Genomic DNA, 11825 nt, shown 5'->3' with positions numbered 1-11825 from the left:
AGGGAAACACAAGCAGGCAGAGAAAGGACCAGATCAGCATCACTGCAACAGGAGACAGCAGGGAGAAGTCACAAAGCAATTCTCAGAGATCCCCAAAGAGGTGGAACATGCCCAGATGATGGAATAGACAACTCCAACTGTGGATTTGGTCCCACAAGGTTTCTGGACAGAGGAACCTCCCGAGAGGCCTTGCTCTTACTCAGAGGCCTTGCTCTTACTCAGAGCAGCAGGGAGCAGATCAGCAACCTGTCCCTGGAGTGGGAATGGTCACAGCTCAGCCCAGATGGAAAGATGGACACCAAATCCCAGAATCCTAGACTAGTTTGTGTTGGAAGGAACATTAAAGCCCATCCAGTCCCACCCCCTGCTATGGGCAGGGACACCTTCCACTATCTCAGGCTGCTCCAAGCCCTGTCCAGCCTGGCCTTGGACACTTCCAGGGATCCAGGGGCAGCTACAGTTACTCTGGGCACCCTGTGCCAGGGCATCACCACCTTCACAGGGACAAATTCCTTCCCAATATCCTATCTAACCCTGCCTTCCTTCAGCTTGCAGTCATTTCCCCTTATCTTGTCCCTCCAGGCCCTTGTGCAAAGTCCCTCTCCAGCTTTCTTGTAAGCCCTTTTTAGGCACTGGAAGAGGCTCTAAGGTCTCCTCTCCCCTCCTTTCCCCTCTCCACACCCCCAGCTCTCTCAGCCTGACTCCATATGAGAACATCTTTCCATTGCTGTGATTTAGTTCTTTTCTTTGAGATAGTTATTTTAAAGGAGTTGCTCCAGTGAATTATGAAGCAACTTCCACCAGCTCAAACAGTGCTGTAGCCCAAGTTCCCATTTCTTCCTCTGACCTCCACCAACCCCACTTTTTGTGGCTCATTTTGGGCAATGTGAATGTCATTTTTGACCATACCAGAACACAAAACCACCATGCTTTTTCACCCCTCTCCATGCTTTGGTGGAGAGCTCAGCTCACTCAGCTCAAAGTGCTTTGGCACTGAGTTCCCCTGGGCTGTATTTTCCTTTTTCTCATGGTGAAGCAAAAGCTCATGGGAAGAACTGGGGACAAAGCTAGACAGCAGCTGCCTGCCAGCCCAGGGAGTGACAGGTTATGCCTATGTCACACCATGATGACTGGATTAGTGTTTTTAACTCCAGGCGAGGAAGTCTGACCTCGGATCAGAAGTTTTCTTCTCCCAGGAGTTACCAAATGCATCTTCCTCGCAAACCTTTCCAGGACCCTCGGGTTCTTTGTTGCACTCCTGCAGTGGGAAGGGGTGCTCTGCTCTGCCAGGTAGGACATGAATTAAGGATGAAATCAAACACAGTTTGGTGAGGACAAGGGCCTTGTGCAGTGCCCATCACTGCTGCACCCCTAAGGCACCTGTTGGACAGGGACAAAGTGAGAAGCTGCTACATACTGTTGTTGGCATTATTTCTTTGGAGCTGTGGTTTCCACTTTTCTTCAACCACGGGGAGAGGTGACCTGGGCTGGCTGGAGGCAATGTTGTTCTCATTGTCAGCTGTGGGCCAAGAGACATGGAAGAGTTAAAAGCACAAAATAATGCTTAAAGCACAAAGAAGGGGAAACTACCCAACTGCTCACCATTTACACAGGGTTCCTTTAACTAAGGGGACAACAACCTACCACAGCCTCTGTGGCTTTTAGGCAGCTTTCAGTGAGCTGGCACAAACACCCTCAGGGACCTTGAAACTGTCTTTTGACTCACAACCCATCACCTCCCAAAATGTGCCTGAAATGTGCCACATGTCCTTCTGTGCCCCAGGGACCCTGATGCCATCAGCACACTCTAAGGAATGTCTCCTGAGGAGCTGAAGCTGCACACCAGGAGGAATGGAAGTTCAGCCTGATTTGGACCATTCATTTGCTTCTGAAATGAGGTGGAACAGACACTGATCCTTCTGCTCCTTCATTGCCTCTTCCTGCACTGCAGGTGGCTGCCCTGCTCTCTCTGGGAAGCACTTTGGTTTTCAAGCCATGCTCAGCTCCTCTGGATCTAAGGGTCTCATTGCAATCTTCATACCTAGCTTCCCCATGAGGAGTGACAGCCCATCTCCACTGGGGCTTTCACTGCTGCTTCACTACAAACATGAAGCCAAACACCAAAGTTTCTCGAGTGTGAGCAAAGACCATCCCATCCTATGGCTGCAGACACCAACTGCCCCCGAAGCCTTTGTGTTTGTGCTCCTATTTCTGTGTATGTAACTGGGTCAAACACTTTGGCTGCCAATCTGAAGGGATCTTCCAAGGAAATGCAGGTAAGATCAGTAAATACTGTATTGTACCCACGTTCTTTTCTTTCCTGTGCCTCAAGAACTTCTCCCCACCCTCCAGAGGAAATTTTCTAGTTCTTAGTATGCTTCAGTATGAAATGGTGCTGTGAAACAGATTGTGAAGGAACATTACAGTGCACAGTGGAATGAGGTGGAAGAGGAAGCAGAAAGATGGAGAGACTGATGACCAGGCTGAGCAGAAGGATGGAATTAAAACCAAAGAAAACAGAACAGGTCATTTGCTCATCACAGCTGGACTCATGTCACCTAATTTTGGACATCTGTCAGACACACCTCTCTTTGAAGTGGCCCCTTAGGGCTTCTTTTACACTCAGTGGTGCAAAACAGGCTTATGAGTGCCAGTCATTCACCCAGGCAGAACTGGATCCTCTGGTAGACTAAGAACCACTGTGGTCTAAACTAACCCAGAGTCACTGACTTCTCCACTGATTTTAGAGGGAGTGCAGGCTGGCCAGCTCAGATGGCAGCACCTGCAGCCTAGGGACACCAACATAGAGTGCAGTGACACTGCCCTGTGCTCTGGGCAGAGAAGCATGAGTTGAGGCACACATGGCTCTGCCAGACTGCTCTGGGGGGCCAGCAGAGAGGGCAGAGCTGCTCTCCTCCCCATGGGAAGGCAGGGAGACCAGCAGGGATGTGATGGAGCTCCAGTGCTCTCCTCCTTACAGGCAAGTCCTCTCCAATACAAGCAGCTCTGCCCTTCACTGCCAGGGCACTCTAGGCCTGCCCATCAACAGCCAGAGGCTGCTCAGTCACCTGTGGGCACTGCACTGGCACAGTGCAGATCAATACCTAAGAGCAACCCAGGACATGACAGAGCCAGGGCAGCCTTTGGGACAGCCTGAGGCCCATGTGTGCCCAGGGAGCTCTCGGGCCGTGCTGGGTACCCAGAGAGTGCTGCCATGCTCAGGCTGCAGCCCCAGGCTGGTCTTTGCAGGTGTGCAGAGATGTGAAGAGCATGAGGTGCTCCAGTGACTGGGTGTGACACATCACCTTTCCCCCAGCATCTGCCCGACTAATTGCTCTTGAGCTAATGTCACCAGTGTGCTCAACTCCAAACATCTGTGGGTGGGCAAAGGAAAGTGCTGGATGTTGCCTACTGACTTTGTTCATGGTTCAGATCTTCCTTGTCTTGGTGAGGGATAGGTAGGGGGAGAAATCCTCTGTATTTCCTCACCATAACTCTTTTATCTATTTCCTAATAATAGGGGATTTATTATATACAAATATCTGCTGGCATTCAGTGTGGCATTAATGAGATTTGTACATTTCAGCCTCATCTTCCTTATCAGGCAGTCTGTGAACTACACAGATCATGGTTCTTTAATTTTTCTTCATGCCTCCAATCCTATAATCCAGGTTCAGCCTAGTCTTCCTTTTGTTTTTTAGGCCTAGATTGCAGGAAGGGCATTATATGGCAGCACTCGACCTGAACAAAGTACTCTAAAGGGAGTCAAAGCTGTATATTGTTCAGTGTAATTACAGAACAAATTCCTCTGCCTAGTATTCTGCTGTTCTATTTCTGCCTTTCAGCACCCAATTTACATTCTAATTGCTTCTTCTCACTGTGTAGATGCTTTATGAAGCTATAATCTCTCCTTATTACCTTCCAGCCTCCAGGCTCAGACCTCTGAATGACTAAAGAGCCAATATGTCCCTGATTTTGCACCTCGAGGACAGCAGCACCATTCCCTGGCTTCTGTCCCTTGTGAGAGAGGTCCAGGGGAGGCAGCACAGCCATTGGAAGAGATCAGCCCTTTGCATTAGACAGGACAAACCAAACACATGGACTGAGGGAGCATTTGACCCATTTGGGTGTCTTGGCTCTCTGCATCCCCATAATGAAACGCTCCCTGAGCCAGGAATAAACCACTACCATGCCTGTGTCCCCAGTCTGTGCATCCTGTGCCACCAGTTCTGCTGACCAGTGCAAGGTCACTGCACTACCAGACACCACAGATATTGGGGCAACGCTGTTTCTTGGATAAGGAAATCACAGAATCATGGCGTTGTTTAGGTTGGAAAAGACCTCTAAGATCACCCAGTCCAACCAGCAGCCCAGCAGCATCACCACATTCACCACTAAGCCATGTCCCCAAGTGCCACATCCACATGTTCATGTTCTTTGAGCACTTCCAAGGATGGTGACTCCACTCCTACCCTGAGCTTGGGGTCTTTTACAACCCTTCTAATGGAAACTCCCCTGGCACAACTTGAGGCCGTTCCATATTGTCCTTGCCGGTTGTTCCCTGGGAGAAGAGATTGACCCTCACCTCACTACAACCTCCTGTCACACTGAAGGCAACAAAATGCTGCCAGGACAACGGCAAGCCCTGTGTGCCTTCACTGCTCTCTGCACCCAGAGCTCGACACCCACCAACGCTGTCTATAGTCTTCCTGCCTCTCCTTTTGTTTTGCCCTCATCCCACAGCAGCCGATGCCACCCACTTGCCCCAGCTGCACATGGGGAAGAAGGGAAGAGATGTGAGCACAGGGCTGTCAAGCAACACACTCAGAGATGCCACAGGAAGGAACAGTGGCTTCCACAGAGCACAGCCTTGGTGGTGCTTGCAGAAAGCAGCTAAAGAAGACATGGACACACTCACTGTCACAGCACCAGTGAGATCTCAGGAGGAGGCAGCCAAGCAGAGGGCAGGGACTTTTAAACAGAGCAGGGAGAAATAATAAAAGAAGAGTTTAACAAGATTAATCCTGAAATGGGCAGAGGGGATTTAGCCACTGACAGAGTTTTGCTGACATGACAGGAGCCAGATCACAGATACCTGCTCCCTCCAGCCCTGTTCCGTGACCAAGGGAACTCAGATGTACAACCACAGAACCACAGACTGCTTTGGGTAGGTAAGGGACCTTAAAGCTCATCCAGTCCCACCCCCTGCCATGGGCAGGGACACCTTCCACTATCCCAGGTTGCTCCAAGCCCTGTGCAGCCTGGCCTTGGATACTTCCAGGGATCCAGGGGCAGCCACAGCTTGTCTGGGCACCTCATACCAGGGCAGATCCACTCTCACAGGGTGGAGCTCTCAGCACCACCCCCATGGGTCACTGGTGAAGAAGAGAGAAGGAGGAAGCTGCAGGCAGCACAGGCTTCCAACTTGGAACAGCTCAACCCTGCCAGTGAGCTGCTCTTGTCCCCTTGGACACCTCAACTCCTGTACTCGGTGTTACCCAGAGCTGTAACTCAAAATGCTGCATTTCAGTACCAGAGCTTGGAGTAAGGAACACGATGGTCAGGACACACAGTAGAGGCAGCAGAAACTGCCATGGACAACCAGCAAGGACAAAGCCAAGACCAGGGAGTGAAGGCAGCCCTGCCCAGAGCAGAGCTCCCTTGCTCCTCGGGGTAAGACAGAGCCCCATTGCTCCACAGGAACCTCCACCATGCCCTAACAGAAACACAAACAGAAACACCTTCTGCTGACAAAGTGCTCTAAAGACTCTTTATCATTACACAGATGATAAATAAAGTAGCTGCTGAACAACACACAAAGCCTGCACTAAGGTTTGCCAACAGGAACCAAAATGGAATAGAAGAACCTCATGGATGAAGAACTCAAGTGATACTATTAAAATTAGGACTAAAACTAAAGTAAAGAGCAAGATAAGAGCTTTGATTAAAATTATTGGTACAGAATGGAAAATATGCCTTTCCTCAAGCCTCTTGTCCTCCTGTGCCACTCTCCTCAGATCCTGCACTGCATCTGCATGTCAACAGAGCAGTCTGTTGGAGAACACAGGTCTGTCAAAGGGGATTTAACTGTTCTTAAAAATGTGTTAGTTCACTTGAATTTTTATTCAAGATAAAAAAAAGAAAAAAAATCTGCCAATGTAAAATTAATTCTGTTTCTACATTTTTGAATATGTTGAATGCTGTCTTTGAAACAGCTTTGGCTTTGAAATTTTAAAATCATCTCTTATGTATCAAGACAGGAAACAAAATCAGTAACTTAGAAACAAAGCAATGGAATGACTCCTCAGAATTCTCATTTGTAGGTAGCTGAGAGGGAACTGAACACAGCTGCTGAAATGGCAAATTCTTCTTCCGAGAACACATTTCAGTCCTTTGCAGAATTCCAGGAGACACAAGCACAGGAAAGGACTTGTTGTGGGCAAAGGCTCTGCTGCCCTGCGAGTGTTTTGGGTTTGTTTGCTTCCATGAGAACCTCCCCTTTGGCAGGAGGGGGGATTTAACCTGCTGAAGGAGTTTATGCAATGAGGATTCTCTGGATACCTCTGGATAAAGGCAATGAGTAGTGTGATGGGCTCTGAGCTAGCATGGCACATTCCCTCTCTCCCTGTGGAAAGGAGCAATATTTATAATATACCCTGAGCCTACGTGCTCCAGCCTTTGAGGAGTGACTTTCTTTGCTGCAGGTGAAATGACTGGGGCTGTGGGAATGGGGGGCACTGAGAGCCCTATGGACACACATTGGGGTCAGCACCAGGCAGCAGCACAGAATTTAATTCTCTGCTTGCAGCGAGTCGAAGTGCCCAGCTTACCTGCATGGGACTGCATGTGCTCCAGGAGATTGTTATAAAACTGGAACTGGATTCCACAAGCTCCACAGGTGTAAGGCTCTGTTTGGGAGAAATCAGTTCAGAAGAATTACACAGAGTCTGCAGGGAAGCAGCACAGGTGCATACTTCAGTGTGTACAGCTGTGGGGCTCCGCAGGGCCTGGGCACTGCTCTGCCTCCTGGGCTGGGGCTGGGCAGCCTCCTCGTGCTGCACTTTACTGCCAGGAGGAGGCCTAGGATGGCACAAGGACTAAGGGGAAGCACCTGCTGGCATGTGGGGATCTCACGGATTTGCACAAGGATTTCTTTGGGAAGCTGCCAACTGGCTGGGATCTGCTTGCCCAGGCCTGCTGCAGCCTGCCTTGAGCATATCCCTGTCAGTTTTGAGCCTGTGAGCAAAGTCTGGTGAATTTATTTTACATCCAGTTCTGTCAAATTCCAGTCTCTGCTGCCTTTCCTGAGCGAGACAAGGAGCACTGGGCTGTGAAAAATGCTATAGTCAGAAGCTGGGGGTGGAGCTGTGCCATGAGGGAACTCAGCTGGGGCTTTGTGGCTGTCACCAAGTGCAGTGAGACCAGGGACTGGTGAGTGTCACAGGGCTGGGTGGCAGCAGGATGCCAGGGAAGCAGAGGTGGAGGGCAGGAAGCACAGGAACCGGGGCTGTGCCTGAAGGCTGAGAGCAGAGCAGGAGAGCCATGTGCCAGAGCAATATGGATGAGCTGGAGTGAGGAAGGAGCTGGGTGCAGAGCTCCCTAGTGAGCTGAAAGATACATTTAGCTCTATTCTATGTTGAAAGTGCATTTTTTCCACTGAATTAACCTAATAGCAAATGTTTGCAGTTGGGTGTTTAAACAGCATTAGTAGAGTGCATTAGTTGACAGATGTGATCTCAAACTACAGTGCTGAAATATGGGACCATTGCAGTTTGCCTCTGTCCCTGCAGCTACACCAGCACTGCCACCTCTCACACTGAGGCATTTTGTTCTGGAGCACCAGAACGGACAGACACACTGAGCATATTAACAATTCTGGATAAGAATGCCTGGCACACACACGGAGCAAGGTCTATTGCTACATTACTTCAGAAGCCTAAATCCAAGTTCAAAGGGAAAAACATATTTCGTATTAAAGAATAAGCAGAAGCACCAGCATCCAGGATGGAAGAACCAAAACCCAGGGAAGCAAAAGCCTGCCTATATCCTGTGAGAAGTCTATCTCAAGTAGCAAACCCCAGAATGCACCTCATGGCTACAGGAACCTGGGAGGAAAAACATAAAAGAGACCATGAGCAGTCTGTATAAACTGTACTTTTATGCTGTGAGGTTAAACCTTTCCCACAGAACCTACAGCCTCTGAAATGATGGAGCCAGCTCTGTCTGGAGGAGTTGTGCTCAATGCTTTAACTCACTGTGTTTGTTTGTGATGCTGCTCCTGGGCTTTTCTGTAGCATGGAAGTTTGGAAATGTGGTATTCAAGTAACTGTGCTTGTGAAAAAAGAGAAGACTTGGACAGCTGAGTCGCACACTTAGGGATTTCAGGCCTTGGGAATTAACAGGAACTGGCTGTCTCTGCTGAAATCATCAGCAGTGATTGCCACAAGAGGTACAATGTAATCTAATTGCTTAGACAAATTTTTAATTGTCAGAGAAAAGACTCTCTGTGGGTGCAAATCTCTTGGGTTATGTACTTCAATGTCAGTGACCTGTGTTACAGACACACCTCTGCCTCGGCTGCTCATGGAGCCCAGACTGCTCAGATGGAAATGTCTCAGACCAAGGGGGCCTGACTGCCCCTCCAAGTTTCAAAATTAAGGTTTAATTAATCTAATGAAAGCAGTCACACTCCTAAGAGCCTGCTGACTGTTACTGACAGACCCCTGGCAGATCAGAAGAGCTGTGTGACTCCTCCCTCTCTCTGCCCATCTGCTCTGCTGGAGCTCCTGCCCCTCCACCAGAGAGAAGAGCTGCTGTACCTCTCAGTGCTTCAGCAAAGGCTGGAGATGTCACCCCGCAGTCCCCTGGACACTGGCAGCCCTCCACATTTAAACCTCAGCATTCCCTTCTGCCACCTGTGGCTGCAGTGCCCTTGAGCAGAGGAAATGGCAGTGGGGGAACCCCTCCCTCCCCACGCCAGTCCCACGGTCCTTCTCTGCTCCCACACAGCCTCCCCAGCTGCCCTGGGAGCAGATTTCCAGCAGCCACCAGCACAGCTCTTCCCCAAGCTCATTTCCACAGCTCCTATTCAGGAGGAGTTAACCCCTCTCATCAGCCAACCCTCTCCAAGCAGCACATTTCCCACACTCATTTTGCTTTCCTGTTCCACACACATTTTCTTCTCAGCTCACTTTGTCTCCCTGAGCTGCTTTACCTTCCTCCTGCTGTATTCCCCTGCTATTTTATCAGCATAAACCTGTGCTATTTTTCTAGCTCTCCCCTTGCTTGGCTCCTTTTCACCCCTGCCCAGTCTCTCCTGGGCTCTCCCATCTGCATCCAGCAGGTTGTGACCACCAAGGTCTGCACAGCTCTTCATCTCAAGCTGACACCACAAATCTCTGTATGCCCAGTGCACTCAGTGAATTGTTAAAGTCTCTCATTTGTGATTCTTCTCAAAAAACTGTGTTGATTTTCATCTCAATTACAAAAGCTGCCCCTTCTGTTCTACTCCAGAAATGTCCAACTTTGGAAACAAAATCACCACCTACTTTGAAAAGCTAATTTCATGTTCTGAAAATGCCAAAGCATTTTCTAAATAATTCTGAGACAAAGACACACAGAAGTCTAAGTTTACCACAAATGAAAACGAGCCATGTTAAAACTAAGCACAAAATTTAAATTCACCCAACAATTCCAAAGTCTTTCCCAGGACCAAGGGAAGGAGTGCTGGGGAGGATGTGCAGAATCCCTGTGGGAATCAATGAACTCACTTCCCAGAGCTCTCTCAGCTCTCATATTTCTGAGCTATCAGTTCCTGAGCCCCTCATGCTCCACAGTGCAGAGCTGGGAACAGTCAGGCTGGCTGGAAGGAGGGTGGGATGTACCAGGGCTAGAAGAAGAAGAGGGATCAGGAAGGTGGAAAGGTAAAAGAGGCAATTTGTATCCCAAACCAGGGAAAAGCCACTGCTGGAAAAGAACTGCTTATCTGGGCTGGTAACAGACTAAATCCTCCTCCCTTTGATTTCTCCTGCAACCTAAACTGGAAAAGTTTTTAAAACTGCTCTGTACACCCATCTGAGCCACACTTGTGCCCTATTTTCCTTCCTGGGAGCACAGCCCCTCCACACCACTGCAGGACCTCTGCTCGTCCTTCCCCAGGGGAATTTCAGCTCTGCCTTGCTCAGGCCTAGGTTAACACATCCACAGGGATCTGTTCTCCTTCAGGTGGGCTGAGCTCAGCAAGGGCCCCCAGGTCTTCCTTTGAGTGCTTCACCCAGCAAACCTCTCCTTTTCCTCCCAGCTGGTGGTAGAACAAGGGAAGCTGGGGTCCATCTGTGCTGCTCATGAGCCCCTTGTGCTGCCCCACAGCCCCAGCTGCTCTGGGTGGCCAAGACAGGCCACAGACGAGCAAAGCAGGAGGAGTGGAGCCATGGCCCAGAGGTGTCCAGCCTGCAGCAGGATGCCCAGCCAGCCTGTCTCACACTGCTGGAAACCTACCTCACCTCCCCAGGTCCTCCCAGGCTTCTCAAGAACCAATTCCTCTTGCTGCTCCACATCTGAGGGGTGGGAGCTGTGGCAGGAGTAGCAGAACATCCTCTCAATGAGAAACCCAGCCCTTTACCTCTGTGCTCAGCCAGGCTCTCCCTTGGGCCCAGGAGCCTCTGAGCTGTGCCAGGTGCTGTGACCTTTGCAGCTCTGTCCCCATGGGCTGAGGAGCTCTGCTTTCTCCACACTTCCCTGTGTGGGTTCCCCTGGACAGATGCTGGTGCCAGCTGGGCTCTGGCTCTGTACTTGGCTGGCTCAGGCGGTGGACTGGGACTCCAGTTCCCACCTGTAACCACAGTTCCCTGAGCCCTCCTGGGCTGGTGCAAAACATGGATTACATCATCCCAAAACCACACCATTCCCAGTGGGAATGCACTCATAGAACCTTCCTTCACACTTGGATCTCAAGGGACTGGAGGATAAACACATCAGGCTGCAGGAGAAGCTTTCCCTTTCTCTCCTCATTTCCTCAGCTCATGCCAAGTAAGCACTGCTGGGCGATGGGAAGGAAGGATGTGAAAACAGCCCAAAGCTCACCTTATACAGCCAGGAAATGTGACAGGTTACAGGTGACAGGCAGAGAGCTCCCTAAACTGCCTCCAGAGCATTCCCCCCTCTCAGTGTGAAATCCTGAGCTGTGGTTTCTCTGGCTTTGCTGGCCAGGCTGTGACCAAAGCACAGGGCCCTGCAGGCTGCATGTACAGACTGCACAGCCCTCACTGCTGACTGCCACCAGTGTATCTTACAAAACCTTCACAGGAACAAATAAGGCATCAGACTCCTGTAATGCTCCAGCCCAGTATTTTCACACTTTGGGAAATGTCTGAGAAGATGAGGTGCCAGGCTGCCATTGCTCCTCTGCCCACCACCACAAAGCTTATGTGTAACCCAGCCCAGCCAGAGCCCTGGCACCAGGGCAGCAGTCAGGGCTGCTTCCTCTTCTGCAGGCCCTGGGACACATCTGCAGCTCTCCCAGGGCTCATGTTCAGCCACAGCTGGGATGCACTTCCCTGCAGTAGCAGGAAAAGCTGGAGGTCCAGTGCAGCTCCAGGGCAATGGCTCTGCCTGGCCCTGACGTGCTGCTCTGGGCCTCTCCTGTGCTTTGTGCTCTGTGCTCTGCCTCACGGCTGAGCTGCTGCACAAGGGGCACAACACCCTCCAAGTCTTCACAAACGGCTAAGAAATCACAAACATCTGAACCCTCAGAGGCTGAGGCTGCTGTACTGGCCCTGCTGTCCCTCTGGCTCTGTGTTGTTGCTGCACATACAGAAGCCTTCTGC

The 11825-nt window shown here is 50.4% G+C and overlaps 1 protein-coding gene across 16 annotated transcripts in view; it reads right to left on the bottom strand.

Moving 5' to 3' along the window:
- Positions 1–11825, bottom strand: part of ZNF618 (zinc finger protein 618) — a 160431-nt gene that overhangs the window by 8861 nt on the left and 139745 nt on the right. For 8 of the 16 annotated variants that reach the window (XM_085076468.1, XM_085076474.1, XM_085076472.1 and 5 more), the window contains 3 exons: positions 6831–6908; positions 1418–1519; positions 1170–1283 (listed from right to left, as the gene is read on the bottom strand). In XM_085076468.1, coding sequence (XP_084932594.1) covers positions 1170–1283; positions 1418–1519; positions 6831–6908 — 294 coding nt within the window. The remainder of the gene's footprint in view (positions 1–1169; positions 1284–1417; positions 1520–6830; positions 6909–11825) is intronic. The other 8 variants (XM_085076466.1, XM_085076478.1, XM_085076471.1 and 5 more) reach the window with 3 other exon arrangements.

This window comes from Lichenostomus cassidix, chromosome 17, assembly GCF_008360975.1.
Source record: "Lichenostomus cassidix isolate B80296 chromosome 17, HeHo_3.0, whole genome shotgun sequence".
Lineage (NCBI taxonomy): Eukaryota > Metazoa > Chordata > Aves > Passeriformes > Meliphagidae > Lichenostomus > Lichenostomus cassidix.
The sequence above is the reverse complement of the archived record's forward strand: the minus strand, read 5'-3'. Positions and strand labels throughout refer to the sequence as shown.